Source organism: Salvelinus sp. IW2-2015, linkage group LG23 (genome assembly GCF_002910315.2).
Source record: "Salvelinus sp. IW2-2015 linkage group LG23, ASM291031v2, whole genome shotgun sequence".
Classification (NCBI taxonomy): Eukaryota; Metazoa; Chordata; class Actinopteri; order Salmoniformes; family Salmonidae; genus Salvelinus; species Salvelinus sp. IW2-2015.
Window position 1 is genome coordinate 46,834,227 of NC_036863.1, and position 18,507 is coordinate 46,852,733.

General features: G+C 43.1%; 1 protein-coding gene across 1 annotated transcript; it reads left to right on the top strand.

Moving 5' to 3' along the window:
* Positions 1 to 1,106: 1,106 nt before the first annotated feature.
* tpst1l (tyrosylprotein sulfotransferase 1, like) lies at positions 1,107 to 12,489 on the top strand. The gene is made up of 6 exons (XM_023968198.2): positions 1,107 to 2,078; positions 8,888 to 9,572; positions 9,752 to 9,910; positions 10,062 to 10,315; positions 11,253 to 11,454; positions 11,875 to 12,489. The coding sequence occupies exons 2-6, from the start codon at positions 9,159 to 9,161 to the stop codon at positions 11,905 to 11,907; spliced, it is 1,062 nt and encodes a 353-aa protein (XP_023823966.1). The 5' UTR covers positions 1,107 to 2,078; positions 8,888 to 9,158; the 3' UTR covers positions 11,908 to 12,489.
* The last annotated feature ends 6,018 nt before the right edge of the window (positions 12,490 to 18,507 follow it).

An 18,507-nucleotide genomic window follows, 5' to 3' on the forward strand; every position in this document is an offset into this window, starting at 1 on the left:
CTGGCATTGATTGACATAAACTTCAAGTCCATATATATAGAAAGAAACATCCTATGCAAACTCAACTCCACCCTCTCTATAAAAAGTTGCTTCATATATGTATTAACAAAGTCTTAACTTGTAAACCAAAACACCACAATTCAAAACTAGAACGCTCAGTTCGCTGTGGGGAAGGCGCTACCTTGTAAACGTACCGGCGGAACAAATCACCCCGGTAGTATTTATTTTCCATCCACGAAGAAGGCTCTGATTCCCATGTAGTATCCACCCTTTCCTTGATTTTTTTGCCTGTTGGACGAGAGGCCACAACTTTGCTTTTGCTGCTGCTGTCAGGTCCTCACCGAATCTAAATTATCTATCTTTCAGAAAGGCGCTTTCCTTTGCTTTCTTTCAAACTGCATCTCTCGTTGTGCGAAAAGCAAACTTGTTGATGATCGAGCGGCTGCCGATGGCATCTTGCTTCATCCCAATACGATGAGCGACATCCACAGCCATGTCCATACATCCATCGGGGAGGTCCGGTGCCACCTATGCGCTTCACATTCTCACCGTGGTCCCCGGGGACACCGTAAAGCCGTAGCCCCCACCTTCTCCGGTATCGCTCTGCTTTAGCTAAGCGCTCTTGCTTGTCAGAGATGGTCTACTCCTGTGCAGTGCATTTATCAGAAGAAGCAGTGTTTGCAAGTTTAAGCTATATACTATTTTATGCATGATTCAGAGAGGTCTAGAGGTCAACGATTTTTCGTGGATAATTTTCTCCAGACCATTGGCTCTTTCGTTTATCTTTGCAGAGACAGCATCGACTGTTGACCTGGAGAATTAAAAAAAGATATATAAAAAAATTAACAATGTTGACCTGGAGTTCGCGCAAAGACAATTATTTTTGTATTTTTGGGTGTGAGACTATTGACTGGATTTTCTAAATCAACCGAATGTCCAGATTCCTCAATTTCTTCTCATGAGGAATCAGGTGGCGKTTTTTCTCCGGTGTATGATCAAATTAGCGGTGTTCTCTATTGTGTTTACTATAAACCAAGTTGTTACATTTAAGTAAGTTTTTATTTTTGTAAAAAACTACTTTATATCGAAGGAGTGCCTTTGATTTGACAGCCTGCCCATGCGCAGTTCGGAGCTAGACTACCTTTAGACCTGATTATGTGTTTCTACGCATGAGCATAGCCAACGTCGCTGCGATATGACATCGCCGACAAGTGTGATCGGGATTTCTATGGAGAAGCCGTTTCAGACGATCTTCATATTGTACTGTGAAAGTGTCTATATATTAAAGGGAATTTACAACTAACCCAAGATAGACCACAGCCTGTCGTTTCCAATGGGAACAAATGAGCCATAGTGGGCAGAACAAGCAAGGAAAGAGGGTTAGAGCCAATCGTGAGTTAGCGAGATCCTATTGGCGCGTTCTAGCAGATATTTGCATATTTCCGTTAGGGAGCGCCTACCCTGAAGTACGTGTGCAATAAAAAAAATCCATCTATTCTCCCACTGCCGTCCACTGGGCTTCCTCTCATCACCATATTTGGTAGTGAGTGGAAGCGGCAAACCGGATGCTTCACACTTATACATCCGTTTAAATATCTGTCTCATTATTCTAGCTGTGGTAGTGCCTTTATGGCAACTGTCCCGTACACCGTCAGTGGAGTCAAACGACAGCATCCGGTCTTTAGGAGGAATGGAAAGAGAGCATGTGATGTTACTTTTGGACGTTAACATCCATTAACAAGGGCAAACTCCATCTTAACTCCTCCTCCACGTTTACTCGATTGGTTGAACAGTGCAAAAGAGAACCTCCCTGATAGTTATTTTCTCTCGTCAGGACCAGAAAGAAATAAACACTGTTCAGGCGTTTCTTTTAAGAATGCTGAATTACTCTACTTAGGTTGTGTTGTACGACAGTAGATACGGCTGAACTTCAGACTGGTGACAAGACAACACCATAGTTAAACTCGTTTAAATTACACAATTTATCTTGTTTGAGCGGCTTGTGTTGAGAAGTTGAGTTTCCTCTATTTTGCACAATACAACGGACCTTTCTTTTTCAGAGACTCTCGGCAGTTAAGGTGAGTGATATTCACATTCGATTCCGTGAAGTTTTGTGTAAACAAAACTACTACCAATTGCACTTCCTGGGTATTCACAATTCACTGGAGGTAGTAATACTGTTGATTTAACCAGAGGTGTATTAATTAGGCCGATTCGGTTGCAAAACGTTTCTTAAAGGGAAGCAAACTGAACGAAACGGGGAGGGTCCTACTTGAATTTGTCCCTCGTTTTAGTTGCAAAATTGTCTCCCATTTTAATTACATAACGGAATGCAGCTGTTTGAGCTAATGATTACACCCCTGTTCACCGGAGGTGCTGTTTTTTTTTAGTGTTGATTGCTGGCCTAGCTAGCTTACATAACCCTAGTTGATTTTTGGAAATTAGCTTGTCAAAAAATGTTAAATACATTTTAAATGTACTTTGTCGATTGAATGTAGGCTTGGAATGTCGATTGAATGTAGGCTTGGAATGTATCATCTAATGGAAAGTATATTTAAACATAATTTCCCAACGTTGGTTTGTTGTAGTTCCTCAGCAAGTTCAGTTTCTCTTAGCCTGAAGACCCACCGTTGAATTGCAAATCATTATATGTCGGGCAGAAATTAGCGTTCAGATCAGGGAAGATTCCTCTCATGACCTCTACAAACCAGAATGTTGAATAAAATGATGCTTCACTGGTTGTCCATGTGGTTGGTCCTTTTGGAGGCAGGAATGTGAGACAAATATCCACATCAATCAGACATTCAGTATGCTAGTTTGTGTAAATATATCTTGTTTTTAATTTCAATACTAATGCAATTCACACGTGACAAACACTTGCACTATATGGCAGTGCCTAACAGACCAGCAAACCTCTTCCAACTGATGGCTTTGGTGGACTAAATTCGACTATTGTTTACATATTGTGCATCACAAGCAATGCCTCAACAGATTGAAAATACAAGGGACAGAACCTACCAACACCGCAAAAAGTAGGGTAAACGCCTTCCTTTCTCCACCTCCTACTGCCAAAAGGACCAACAAAATATACAACCGGTACATGGGGCGGCAGGTAGCCTAGTGGTTAAGAGCGTTGGGCCAGTAATCAAAAGGTTGCTGGTTTGAATCGCCGAGCCGGCAAATGGAAAAATCTGCCGTTCTGCCCTTGAGAAAGTCAGTTAACCCCCAACAACAATCTCTCTGATTCAGAGGGCTTGGGTTAAATGTGGAAGACAAATTTCAGTTGGATGCATTCAAATAAAATGTTATTTCTCACATGTGCAGAATACAACTGGTGTGGACTTGACAGTGAAACGCTTACTTAGTTGTGCAACTGACTAGGTATTCCTTAAAGTAAATGTAATTGTAGTCAATATTCTGGCTTGTAGAGACTTGCATCTTTTTTTGTGACTTTCAGACTGATATTCATGGTGTAACCATGGTAACAGTCTGACACTCACCCCCCTTTCAACCTCCTCCTTTTCCGCAGCAACCAGTGATCCGGGTCACGGCACCAATGTAACAGTATAACTTTACGTCGTCCCCTCCCCAGACACGGGCGCAAACCAGGGACCCTCTGCACACATCAACAACTGACACCCACGAAGCGTCGTTACCCATCGCTCCACAAAAGCCGGCCCTTGCAGGGGCAACACTACTTCTAGGTTTCAGAGCAAGTGACGTAACTGATTGAAACACTATTAGCGCGTACCCGCTAACTAGCTAGCCATTTCACATCCGTTACACTTGGATTTAATAACGGGTTGACCCGCCTTTGACAGCAATAACCTCAACCAAATGTTTTCTGTAGTTGCGGATCAGACCTGCACAATGGTCAGGAGGAATTTTGGACCATTCCGCTTTACAAAACTGTTTCAGTTCAGCAATATTCTTGGGATGTCTGGTGTGAACTGCTCTCTTGATGTCATGCCACAGCATCTCAATCGGGTTGAAGTCAGGACTCTTACTGGGCCACTCCAGAAGGTGTATTTTCTTCTGTTGAAGCCATTCTGTTGTTGATTTACTTCTGTGTTTTGGGTCGTTGTCCTGTTGCATAACCCAACTTCTGTTGAGCTTCAATTGGCGGACAGATAGCCTATTCTCCTGCAAAATGTCTTGATAAACTTGGGATTAAATTTTTCCGTCGATGATAGCAAGCTGTCCATGCCCTGAGGGAGCAAAGCAGTCCCAAACCATGATGCTCCCTCCACCATACTTTACAGTTGGGATGAGGTTTTGATGTTGGTGTGCTGTGCCCTTTTTTCTCCACACATAGTGTTGTGTGTTCCTTCCAAACAACTCAACTGTAGTTTTATTTGTCCACAGAATATTTTGCCAGTAGCGCTGTGGAACATCCAGGTGCACTTTTGCAAACTGCAGACCGCAGTGGCTTCTTCTGTGGTGTCCTCCCATGGACACCATTCTTGTTTAGTGTTTTATGTATTGTGGACTCGTCAACAGAGATGTTAGCGTGTTCCAGAGATTTCTGTAAGTCTTTAGCTGACACTGATTCTTCTTAACCTCATTGAGCATTCTGCGCTGTGCTCTTGCAGTCTTCTTTGCAGGACGGCCACTCCTAGGGAGAGCAGCAACAGTGCTGAACTTTCTCCATTTATAGACCATTTGTCTTACTGCTGACTGATGAACATCAAGGCTTTTAGAGATACTCAACAATTCTTAATCTTATGTCTTCTGAGATCTCTTTTGTTCGAGGCATGGTTCACATCAGGCAATGCTTCTTGTGAATAGTAAACTCAATTTTTTTTAGTTTTTTTATAGGGCAAGGCAGCTCTAAGCAACATCTCCAATCTCGTCTCATTGATTGGACTCCAATTAGCTTTTGGAGGACTCATTAGCCTAGGGGTTCACATACTTTTTCTAATCTACACTGTGAATGTTTAAATTATGTATTCAATATAGGACAAGAAAAATACAATTTGTGTGTTATTAGTTTAAGCACACTGTTTGTCTATTGTTGTGACTTAGATGAAGATCAGATTAAATCTGATGACCAATTTATGCAGAAATCCAGGTAATTCCAAAAGGTTCACCTACTTTTTCTTGCCACTGTAGGTTAACATCCTGGAGCTCAGTGTCCGATAGAGAATCGTGGAATAATCCTACACACACACACACACACACGTTCTGAGCTATCACATACCTGGCAATCTCTAACACACACATTTATGGCAGTTCTGGACTGTTTTTTGACAGTGCATTCTCACATAGCCTTGCTAATCCCATCCCTATGGTCACACACTGTTGAAGTCCTGCATTCAAATAGGCCTTGCTATGTTTGTGGTTGAGGGCTCCTGACTGGTTGTACAGATCTAGCCAATCCGTCCATAGAACTCCAGCGGAGATTAACGTTGACTTGACTATTTAATTGTAATCCAATAATGGAAATAGTGGATTCGATTCGGCGCCCATGTTGGCTTTAAGACACGGTTACAACGCACACTATAGAACAAATTAAATGGCAACTGTCGCCTTATTGCGCACCTGATGCTGGCTATTTCATTGGAAATGAAAGGGGAAGCGCAGTGTCTGGACTAGACTGAATGAATTCAAAACCTTCTCATTCGTGGTCGTCACACTACTCATGCTGAAATAACAGCCTATATAATGTACATAATAATAATCATTTATTATTTACCAATTTCTGTCCAGTGTTCACATTCAACATCCTCATCTGTCAGAAATGTAACGAGTTGGCTAGCTAGTACTCCAATTCAGAAAGTGGGTGTTGCCTCCCTGTTTCAACCAGAGGCCCAGTCCTCCACATCCACTGAACAGACAGGAGAAGAGAGCCAATGAGACTGCTCTGTAGCCTACTCTTCATTCTGGGACAGATTACATTTTTGAGTCCCTAATGGCACCCTATTTCCTATATAGTGCACTATTAGACCAGAGTGTCATTCCATTTGATTTCAATAACTTTCGACAAGCCTGTTTGTAAGCTTTTAAATAATATCAAAATGGGGGGAATGCAAAATGGGCCAACTTTGAGCACCTCTATCTCCTAAATGTTTTGGCATTGTTAGGTTCTAAATGAACCTGTTAACATTCAAGGACGACTAGTAAAGCTTAAACCAAGTTTATTCACCTATTGGGTCATACAGCTGTATAAAACAAATGCATGGTTCCACCAGTGGTAGTGTATACAGTTGAAGTCGGAAGTTTACATACACCTTAGCCAAGTACATTTAAACTCAGTTTTTCATAATTCCTGACATTTAATCCTAGTAGAAATTCCCTGTTTTAGGTCAGTAGGATCACCACTTTATTTTAAGAATGTGAAATGTCAGAATAATAGAGAGAATGATTTATTTCAGCTTTTATTTCTTTCATCACATTCCCAGTGGGTCAGAAGTGTACATACACTCAATTAGTATTTGATAGCATTGCCTTTTAAATTGTTTAACTTGGGTCAAACGTTTCATGTAGCCTTCCACAAGCTCCCACAATAAGTTGGGTGAATTTTGGCCCATTCCTCCTGACAGAGCTGGTGTAACTGAGTCAGGTTTGTAGGCCTCCTTGCTCGCACACGCTTTTTCAGTTCTGCCCACAAATTTGATATAGGTTTGAGGTCAAGGCTTTGTGATGGCCACTCCAATACATTGACGTTGTTGTCATTAAGCCATTTTGCCACAACTTTGGAAGTATGTTTGGGGTCATTGTCCATTTGGAAGACCCATTTGCGACAAAGCTTTAACTTCCTGACTGATGTCTTGAGCTGTTGCTTCAATAAATCCACATAATTTTCCTGCCTCATGATGCCTTCTATTTTGTGAAGTGCACCAGTCCCTCCTGCAGCAAAGCACCCCCACAACATGATACTGCCACCCCCGTGCTTCACGGTTAGGATGGTGTTCTTCGGCTTGCAAGCCTCCCCCTTTTTCTTCCAAACATATTGATGGTCAGAGGACTCTCCCGAGCACTTTGGGGAGTTGCAGCGATGAGAAAAGATTGTAAGCACGAAATTTGGGAGTAAAAAGGTGAAGAAAAAAAACAAGTGTGGATGTAAACCCTTATTACTCCCTTCAGGGGATCTGACCTCAACCTCTCCTAATCCACAGATGTCCATCCGCTTCCCCTATAGCAATCCTGTGATCTCCTCCCGTCCACTCAACACATTCCAAAGCCATCTGTCTTTCTACGGAGACCCATTACCTCCTGACATAAAACCCAGTTTCTTTCACTCCTTATACACTATGCGTCTGATCTATCATTCTCTAATATCTCAATGTTCAAAGTTTACCCTGAATCCAACACTAGGAAGAAACCTGGAGAGGAACCATACTCTTGAGGGGTGGCCATTCCTCTTCTGGCTGTGCCGGGTGGCGATTTATAAGAGTACTTCGAGATGATCAAACATTGATAAATAAGGAGCAGCAGGGTCAAATAATAATCAGTGGTTGTAGAGGGTGCAACAGTTCAGCACCTCAGGAGTAAATGTCAGTTGGCTTTTCATAGCTGAGCATTGAGGTAGAGTGGGAGAGAGCATACTTAAGTTCACACAGGACACCAGATAAGACAGGAGAATTGCACCAGATAGGACAGACTGACCCTAGCCTCCCTGCACATAGACTATTGCAGAATAGATACTGGAAGCTGAAACGGGGGGGCGGGAACACTGTGGCCCCGTCCGACGTTACCCCCATGACAGGGCCATCCAGGCAGGATATAACCACATCCACTTTGCCAAATCACTGCCCCCACACCACTAGAGGGATATCAACAGAGAAGGATGGGAGAAACTCGCCAAATACAGGTGTGTCATGCTTGTAACGTCATATTCAACAAGAATCAGGGCTGTAACCGCTGCCAAAGGTACTTCAACAAAGTACTAAGTAAAGAGTCTGAATACTTATGTAAATGTGATATTTGTTTTTTTAATTCATTTGCCAAAATGTCTAAACCTGTTTTTTTGCTTTGTCATTATGGGGTGTTGTGTGTAGATTGACGGGGGAAAATCTATTGAATCCGTTTTAGAATAAGGCTGTAACGGAAAGGGGTCTGAATACTTTACAAATGCACTGTAATTTTAATTAATTATAGGTCATATTTCATAGAAATCTTAACACAGGACAGTTACTTTGAAGTACTTCGCTAATACAGGCCACTTGTACAAAGCATTTGTACCTAGGCCTTTCAGAAGGGAATGAACAAAAATGTATAAATTAGGCTACACAGTCTTTGTAAATGTTTTAGGTACATTTTTGTTTTGGGTGCAAACTCTGCGTTAACACTGTGTAAACTCTTAGTAGCCTAAAACTAGCTAGCAGAGTAAATATAACTGTTGATTGTTGCAGCATGTGAGGATCGGCATTCGGCAGGCTTTTGATTCAGTTTTGTAGTGACTCATAGGATCTTAAACAAATTGCTTTGCATTGTAGTGTGGCTGAGCAAGCTGTCACTGTAGGAAAACATGGAACAGTAGCATTTAGTGGCTTTACATGAGTGTGACAATGAGGGATAGAGGAAAGAAAGAAACTGAGGTGAGAAGAAAGGGAGAGCATTGAGTTGATGGCATTTACGAGAAGGCAACGTAACCGTGTAGTTAGTGGCTCTCCAAATGCAGGATGTGGAATATGAATGTTGCAGAAATCCAACTGCACACTCTCTTCTGTATCTCTTGGGCAGCTAGTTCAGTCATTCGTTGGGAAGTTCAATGACAGGACACATGCAGGAAGCTACAATTGTTCTGAAATTGTTCCAAAATGTAATGCGTAATAATTATGTAATAACATAGCGTGTTTTGTATGTGGTCACCAGAAGAAATAATATAAATGAAAAACAAAAATAAGCCTTTCCTAAGGGTATTGTTGACGTGTGTGTGTTGCAGGTCCAGTATGGTGGATCAAGGATATGTACAGGGCTGGCACCCAGCTGGAAAGGACCCCTCTCAGAGCCACCTGGGGGGGTCCTAGACCGGCAGCGACGACGGGTCTCTACGTTCCTCACTACGTTATTTTCTACCCAAAGGCCTCAGTCATTCTCCCTTGCCCCTCTCTCAACCCTCTAGGTCTCAACCCACAGATTGTATACCAAATCATACCCCAAGCTCCTACTCTTAACTCCAGTCCACAGCCCATAAACCTCCAGTCTAACTGACCATGAGGGGACAGAAGGTGAGCATGTTATTGGGCTGTGCTCTCCTCTGCTCCGCCTCTCTCCTCTACCTGGGCCTGAGTGGCATCGACTGCCCTCCCCCTGATCACGCCCACCGCCATACCTGGGCAGATGCCCACCTGGGCTCCACCAATCAGAGCCAAGCATCTCCCATTTACTATGGCGAGGACACACCCCTCATTTTCATTGGTGGGTTCCCTCGGAGCGGCACCACACTGATGCGGGCCATGCTGGATGCCCACAATGCAGTGCGTTGCGGGGAGGAGACACGGGTGATCCCGCGTCTCCTTGCCATGCGTGCCACCTGGAGTCGCTCGGCCAGAGAGCGGGTCAGACTGGACGAGGCCGGGGTCACTGACCAGGTGTTGGACTCAGCAGTGCGGGCGTTCTTACTGGAGGTTAGCCATGGTGTTTGTCTCTCCTGTTTGTCTTCTCACTTTACATCAGGTCATCCTGAAACATGGGAAGGGTTGCCTAGGCTGGGATGCTGCAGTGTAATTAAATTGTAACTGCACCATTTTCTATAGCTTTGCGTCTTGATTCATTGCTTGATTGATTGATTGATTTCTTCCACCAGGTAATAATAGGTCATGGGGAGCCAGCAGCCAGGCTCTGTAACAAGGATCCATTTGCTCTGAAGTCTCTGTCCTACCTGGCCCGTATTTTCCCCCAGGCCAAGTTTGTTCTCATGCTACGGGATGGAAGGGCTACCGTCCACTCCATGATCTCACGCAAGGTAGCAACTGCTGTTGTGTGGGGTGGGGGAGGGGGTTCCCTCTGCATGCTGTGGTCTGATGAGCTTCCATTCATGAGCTCTCCAGACACTTCACTCTCTTCTCTATATTTCTCTTTAACACAGACTCCTTCTCCCTCCTCTCTTCTTGCAGGTGACCATCTCTGGTTTTGACCTGACTAGTTACAGGGACTGTCTAACTAAGTGGAGCCATGCGATGGAGGGCATGTACTCCCAGTGCCAGGGGGCGCCTGAGGGCAGCTGTCTGCCTGTGCACTACGAGCAGCTGGTACTGCACCCAGAGGAAGAGATGAGGAAGCTGCTGAGCTTCCTGGGGTTGCCATGGGACCCGGCCGTGCTACACCACGAAGACCTCATTGGCAAGGCCGGTGGAGTGTCGCTGTCCAAGTGAGCGAAAGAGAGAGCCAGTTTGTCTTTATGTACATGCATGACAAGCACCCTCCTAAGAATCATTATTTCCTTTCCCCTTTAACCTTTGCTGTAGAAGATTATGGCTCACAGGTGTACTTAGTATTACTCCTTACACAGGATTCACACATTACACAGTCTGTCTTCACAACGCACACGTCTCTCTCTCACTTACACACTGCCTCAATAAATACACATAGACACATACAGAAATTCCCTGCTCAATCTCACACACACACACACACACACACATACCTCACCCGCTTGTCTCATCTTCTGGTGATTGCATACCAGACGTTTGATGCGTTATGGTATAGTTCGCAATAAAGAGATGCCTGAAGAATAGGTAGTTATCCTCCATTTCCGAATGATAGAATAAGTGGACACTGACAATGCTCATGAAGCGTACAGGGGTCAGTCACAGTCTGGTTTTTCCAGCTGTGCGGTGCAGTACAGACCTGGGTTAAAATACTATTTGACATTTTCAAATACTTTTAGTGTCTGCTCTTGTTTGCCTGGAGTGCCAAATGGACAGGGTTTTCTTTTCACCTTTTTGACTATTCTGCTCAAACAATCCCAGATAAAGTATTTTAAATGAGTTCAAATAGTATTTGAAGCCAGGTCTGGAGCTGTATGTATGTATGAGGGTTTAATGGAAGGTTTAGAAGAGAGATGAGACAATGTGAAGCCAGCTGTGGTAGTCAGTGAGCTGCTTTATATAATACTTCTGTCTTATGCAATCATTACATCTTGTCATAACCATATGCACCTCTCAAAGCCAGGACAAAAATAGATGCGCGCACACACGCATTGGAATTAGTCTAGACCCTTGTAGGTTGGAGAGGTCAGGTGGAGAATCAAGTCTCACACAAACACACAGACACTAATGTTATATCTGTCTGATCTCCCCCTGTAGAGTGGAGCGGTCCACAGACCAGGTCGTGAACCCTGTAAACACAGACGCCCTGTCTAAGTGGGTGGGTCACATCCCCTCTGATGTGCTGCGTGAGATGGATGACATCGCCCCCATGCTCGCCCGCCTCGGCTACGACCCCCTTGCAAACCCCCCAGACTACACCCGGCCAGACCCCATCATAGCCCCCAACAACTACACACTGGTGAGACCTGACTCACCAAATCAGAATTTACATCCTTTCATATTTGTATTCTTATGGACAGTATCATTTGTAAGAAGACGCATACAGATGGAAAGTCTGATAGGAAGGGCAACATGCATATCCTCGTGATGCTGGAAATAAAGAACCCCAATGCTCAGTGATCATAAATAAGTAATATACTCCTGCACCACAGGAGACTGGTGAGGGAAGGACTGCTCATAATGGCTGGAATGGATTAAGTGGAATGGTATCCAACACATGGAAACCATGTCTTTATGTTTGATACCAATCCATTAATTCCGTTCCAGCCATTACGATGAGCACGTCCTCCCCTATTAAGGAGCCACCTGTGTCATGCACATATTTTCATATCTGCATGTGCTCTTACTTAAAGACTGATGCTGATTTTCCTCTCCTCAGCTTCAGAGAACAGAAATCCTACATCCCAGTTAGGTGGAAAAGAAAGGAGGAGGAGGTATACACAAGGCACTTTGGACATTCTAGAACCCTCTCCAGTTCCACGCTACTTTCCCATTGGCTCTCAGCCCACCATCAACCCCACTGAAGAGGATTCTAAACTGCATCTGTGTTTTTGCTTAGGCCACTGTGACCGTTAGCCTATGTTGTGTTATTTCAGTGGAATGAGGGCATCAAATATGGATCAGTTTATTGCGCCACAATTCTGTGGGACAGTGGATGCCACTGTGTGGGAACTCCGGTGCCTCTTCCCTTGACTCATTCTCAGGAAGTCCCCTGTCTGAAATTCTGCCTCCACTCCCTCCACAGAGCCCTCCATGTACCAATAGTGTTGCAGTGTAATGTGAATTTGTACCACAATTGTTGAACCTGGTACCATTTCTATGTTTCTTATTAACTTCCTGTCACTCATCCAAAATCTGTGAACATGTTTTTGGAAAGATCTGCGAGAGTGTGTGTGTATATATATATATATATGTGTGTGTGTAAGTAGGCATACATTTATATTTTTCAAGATGTCATGTTTATTTTCTTAATAAATTATTTTGTTGGAGCATTCATTCAGTATTAGATTTTGTAGCTTGTTTTGTCAAAATAAATAAGGCAAATCACTGTATAGCAAGTATTTGTCTGTAAGCATTTATTTCAGGTTTCTTTGCTAAGGACTTACAGTACCCACCAAAATCAGCCTACGGTTTATCTTTAAGTGTTTTATGGTGGATATTTTTTTCCCGTACTGCCGGTAAAGCACTGTATGTTGTCAATGTGTATATAATGTTTTTTTTTAAGAAGCAGAATCTTATCACCGCTGAAACTCAATGCAGGGCACTACGATTAATGTACGCAAGTAACTCAACATAATAAAATCTAGCCAGGGAAAGCAAGCATAAAACAATTGAATTTACACAATTCAAAAATCTGTCATTCTCACCTACTCTACATCAACTCTTCTACTCATAATTGAGCCCAGTTTTTTACTTATTCTTTCAAAAAAAATGGAAAGTTTAGTTTGGACCCCCTCTGTCAGAGGGGGACCTTTCCAGCAGAGCGTCAGGTTAGTATGATGGATTCCAGGGGCTCACGAACAGGTGGCTGGGGCTCTACGTCCAGGGGCGAGATGGTCATGTCAAGGCTTTCTAGGTCCAGGAAGCAGAGCAGGCTCTCCAGTTCTGTACCAGCTGTGTTGGGGTGTGTGACGGTTTGGCCTCGTTTCGTTATGCCTGGGTTGGACTGTGGCAGATGGGTCCTTTGTCCAGGTCTTCTGTGGACTCAGAAGGGGACATTTCTTTGTCAAAGGTCCCTGCAGGTCATCAACTGTCGATTAGTGTCTGTTCTCGATCGCCTCAGCCTGGCCTTTCTGTCCACCACAGGAGGAACTCCCTAGGCTCAGCAATGTCCATCCCTGACTTAATAGTGGTCTGTCTTTCCTTTCCCTTTTTCAGGAACTCTTCTATCTCGGTTAGTTTCTTCTCAAAGTCCATGCCCATCTCCTGCATTGCTCACTCCTCTCTCAGTATCAGCTGCCCTCTAAACTCCTCAAACTGGGAACTGATCTTGGCTTTGAGTCGGCTGTTTCTCTCCCGTGTGCTCGCCGTGATGCCTTGCTCGCTCTCCAGGGAGTTGGAATGATAAACAGATCGGGGACCACGCTAGGAGTGTCTATTGAAATAATGAGAGGGGGGGAAAGTATTTATACAATATAGCACTATAGGAGTCATTATATGACATTAATTGTGGTAGTTTAGTAGTAGACACTCCATACTGTTCAAGAAAATTCATGCATTATAATATAACATTATGAAAAGAAGTCTTCGCACCTTTGAAGAAAATGCAGCCGTGCAACCTTAACAGACGCAAGTTTGTGGTGCATGGGCTAACCTTCCGGCCCAGAACAACCTTTATTCGTCAAAGCATACAGCCAAATACAATGATATGCTGTGGTCTATTGTGTTTACCAGGATCCTCTGACTAAGGTAGTTGATGTTCATTGAAAACTTGGTCGTTGTTGTTGACCAAAAACTTAGCATGTTGATAGAACATTGATTTGCCTCTCAATTAGGAGTTCCAGAAATGGAGAGAGAGAGATAATGTATCTATATCAAAGTATTTTATCAGTGCTGAACTCAACAGCAATATAGACTCTATGCATCATCAAGAGATAATGGTAGGGGAAAACCGTTGACAGTGAACTCTGCTGTGGAGGTCACCTTCATTGTTGTAGGATAGTTGGGTCATTTCCTAGGACCAAACCGAAGCGCTGACACCTTCATAGAATGAATGTTTGGCTAACTGTTGATATGTTGCACGGACTAAATGTGTATTTTTCTCTTCCTCTTTGCTGTTAATCCCCCTCTATCCAGCAAGCAACATTCACAGCATGTATCAAATGCAGTAACTACAGTATCTCTGGCGCAGAGATCTTCTTAAATTACTCGAGGGGATGGGTTCATAAACCCTCATAATTCAAGAATGTGCTGATAATGGCAGCGATTTTGGTAAAGGAGAAATCCAAACCGTCTGATTGGAATGAATAGAATTAGGCATAGCTCTTGCTTTTACTTATTCAGGGAAATAAAAGGCATATGAGATATATCAGAAATTGTGTAATATAAATATTGTCAACACAATATTGTAATATAATTATAAATGCAGCATGTAAAGGTTTTATACCTATTTTCTGTATAAATAAACTAAACAAAAAAAGAAACGTCCTCTCACTGTCAACTGCGTTTATTTTCAGCAAACTTAATGTGTAAATATTTGGTATGAACATAAGATTAAACAACTGAGACATAAACTGAACAAGTTTCACAGACATGTGACTAACAGAAATTGAATAATGTGTCCCTGAACAAAGGGGGGGTCAAAATCTAAAGTAAGTCAGTATATGGTGTGGCCACCAGCTGCATTAAGTACTACAGTGCATCCCCACGTGGACTGCACCAGATTTGCCAGTTCTTGCTGTGAGATGTTACCCCACTCTTCCACCAAGGCACCTGCAGGTTCCCTGACATTTCTGGGGGGGAATGGCCCTAGCCCTCACCCTCCGATCCAACAGGTCCCAGACGTGCTCAATGGGATTGAGATCCGGGCTCTTCGCTGGCCATGGAAGAACACTGAAATCACGCACAGAACGAGCAGTATGGCTGGTGGCATTGTCATGCTGGAGGGTCATGTCAGGATGAGCCTGCAGGAAGGGTAGCACATGAGGAGGATGTCTTCCCTGTAACGCACAGTGTTGAGATTGCCTGCAATGACAACAAGCTCAGTCTGATGATGCTGTGACACACCGCCCCAGACCATGACGGACACTCCACCTCCAAATCGATCCCATTCTGCGTGGTCTGCCACTGCGAGGATGATCAGCTGTCCTTCCTGTCTCCCTGTAGCGCTGTTTTAGGCGTCTCACAGTACGGACATTGCAATTTATTGCCCTGGCCACATCTGCAGTCCTCATGCCTCCTTTTAGCATGCCTAAGGCACATTCGCGCAGATGAGCAGGGACCCTGGGCATCTTTCTTTTGGTGTTTTTCAGAGTCAGTAGAAAGGCCTCTTTAGTATCCTACATTTTCATAACTGTGACCTTAATTGCCTACTGTCTGTAAGCTGTTAGTGTCTCTTAACGACCGTTCCACAGGTGCATGTTCATTAATTGTTTATGGTTCATTGAACAAGCATGGGAAACAGTGTTTAAACCCTTTACAATGAAGATCTGTGGATTTTTACGAATTATCTTTGAAAGACAGGGTCCTTAAAAAAGGGATGTTTCTTTTTTTGCTGAGTTTATATGTAACCTTCCGGTTCTAACTCCTTTCTGAGGCAATCAATCAGCAGTCATTGACATGATGGTACAGGAGCTCATGCAATTATTTTTTTTTCTTTTTCTGAGACACAATAACATACACAGCAGTGTTCGTTGACTTATGGCCTCTCTCACACTCCTCCAACATAAAATAACTGGTCAAAAATGTTGAACCTTCTGGGTTTGGACGGGGTGCACATGTTGAAAAGAAGCTAGCTAGCAGTGTAACGAAAACTAACTCACTTTTGTACATCGCGCTGGTCCGTACAATTGACCTTATTTTAGCGCACAAAAAATGTAATACTTCCAGATCAACTGTAATATCAATACCATTGTAAAGCACAATTTCTCCCCTTTCCAACAAAATCAATGACGAGTCCTTCATGATGCCCATCTCTGCATGATTCAAGAAGTCAATGAACTCCGTTGGGTCTTTTTAAAAATGGCGGGTGGGGAAGCGAAACCTATTGCGTGATAGTGAGGAGAGATGTCGTGTGGGGAAACTGCTTTTTTTCACTCGATCTGTCCAACTTATCACCTTATCGCCTCTAAAAATGTAAATATAACACTATAAAGAGTTTATATAATGGGTCATTACATACCTATTTGAAGGTTTGTGTCGAATTTGAATCGGGTTTTAGGCGGTGCTAAAGTGATCTTCAGAAGTAAACAGCGGCTTTTGAGAGTCATGATAGCTTGCGGTGATGACGCAAAAAATGACTAGGTATCCCCCTTTACCCTGTCTTGTTTTTAAACAGTGAGAGAAGTGCTACACCTGGTGGTGAGCGGCTGTAAGACAGAATTAGTTGCTTTATGCGTGCTGCTGTACGTTACGCCATGACACGTCACGATGTAACGTACAGTCAGAGGTGTCAGTTTTTTCCAACTTTTCTCCAATACTATAGAGCCATTACCATGTCAATCAATGCAATAATAGAAATGTAGTTCACACCCCAGATGTTGATGTCAACACCGTCGCTACATTAGTTTTCTTTGCAGCCTCGTTTGAATGTCGCGGTTCCGCACTTTGTATGGAATGTGTTAGGGTTGCGTCAATTCAATCTGGTATAAGGATTAGTATGACAATGAGTCACCAATTGTATGCTATGTATTTTTTATTAACTAAGTAATAAATGGCAAATGCAATTTTTGTATTACGGGTTCAATGTATCATCCGCAGGATAAAACAGGGAACTGACTTGTTCCTGACAAAGATATTATAATATACTCTGACAGAGGTAGTTCCTGCTTCCGAGCCGGCCTGTCACAGAGTAGAGACTGTGCGTGGTTTAGACTCACCCAGCCTATCGCCGGCGCTCAGGCTAGTCCTAGCCTTTTTGCGCTCTTTGGTGTTCCCGGCGCTGTTGCTGTGTAGATTACGCTCCCTCACCCCAGAGGCTGAGGTCAGACAGCTCTGCAACATTGTCTGAGCTATTTGCACCTGTATACAAAAGCACACTGTTCTCGCTCAAGGCTAACCACAGCTTCCCAGTACTTATCTGGGGCTAACTGTTACTTCCAGCACACACACACAGACACCCAGGCCAACAGGTGCTAATATTCAATCACATGTGATATAGTATTGGGTTATAGTGCATAACTCAGAACCTCACAAATGGTGTTAGCTTACGTTACATTGCTAACAGGACGAGAGCTAGCATAGCTAACAAGTTAGCATGAGAACTCTGTTAAAACAACCAAAATACACTTCACATTATGACAAACTATATGTCATTACATTGTACATTTGTTAATGTATTATTCATATGTGTAAACATACTGAATTGTAATTGGATGCATTTTACCGCCATATCATACTGTGCTATGATTGGTTAAGACCACCCAAATGATTAGTTCATGGTCAGTTTCATCCTGGTTGGCGAAACGTGAACATGCCAGTTATAGCTAGCTAATAAAGAGCTACGTTAAGAAATATCCTGTAGTACTGCATTTTATTATTTTGTACAAAGTGTGCAAAACAACAATTTGGACGTAATTATATCAAAAGAAAGTCTTTATCTGGGAAAGGAGTGGAGAAGCATTTCCTACCTAACGTTACTATTAATTCCATCAGCACGAAACAGTCTGAGGGAAAATGGTGCGCAAAAATAATACAACAGCTGGGGTGCAATACGGTCAACAAACCACACGATGTCAGTCAAGTACCCTTGAAACCTGTCAATAGGAATAATTGAAACTAAGACCTATTCAAACATTAACTCAATAACATGAATTCAATGCTAATGAAACTAATTCTGGAGAGCTAAACGAATAAAACAGGATAGTTCTTCTCTGTTACATATACAGACCATAAGTGTCTCCGTGTAGTTTTTTTTTGGAAAGGTGTGAGTGATACAATATCAGTACTTGTTGCATTTGCAACTCCTTCAGCCAGTGTATGGCTGTGGATACATACTGCATTGTTTGGAATATGGAATGTTGGCAGTAAAAAAACAATAATATATTACATTTAAACTTTATTTAACTAGGCAGGTCAGTTAAGAACAAATTCGACGCTGGGCCAAATTCGGCACTGATGCCTCAAGCACAGATGCAGTGCCTTAGAACGCTGAGCCACTCGAGAGCCCCATATATACAGTACCAGTCAAAAGTTGCAAGAAATTTCCAAGAAACTGAAGATCTTGTGCAACGCTATGTACTCCTCCCTTCACAGAACAGCGCAAACTGGCCCTAACCTGAATAGAAAGAGGAGTGGGAGGACACTCACAACTGAGCAAGAGGACAAGTATATTAGAGTGACTAGTTTGAGAAAC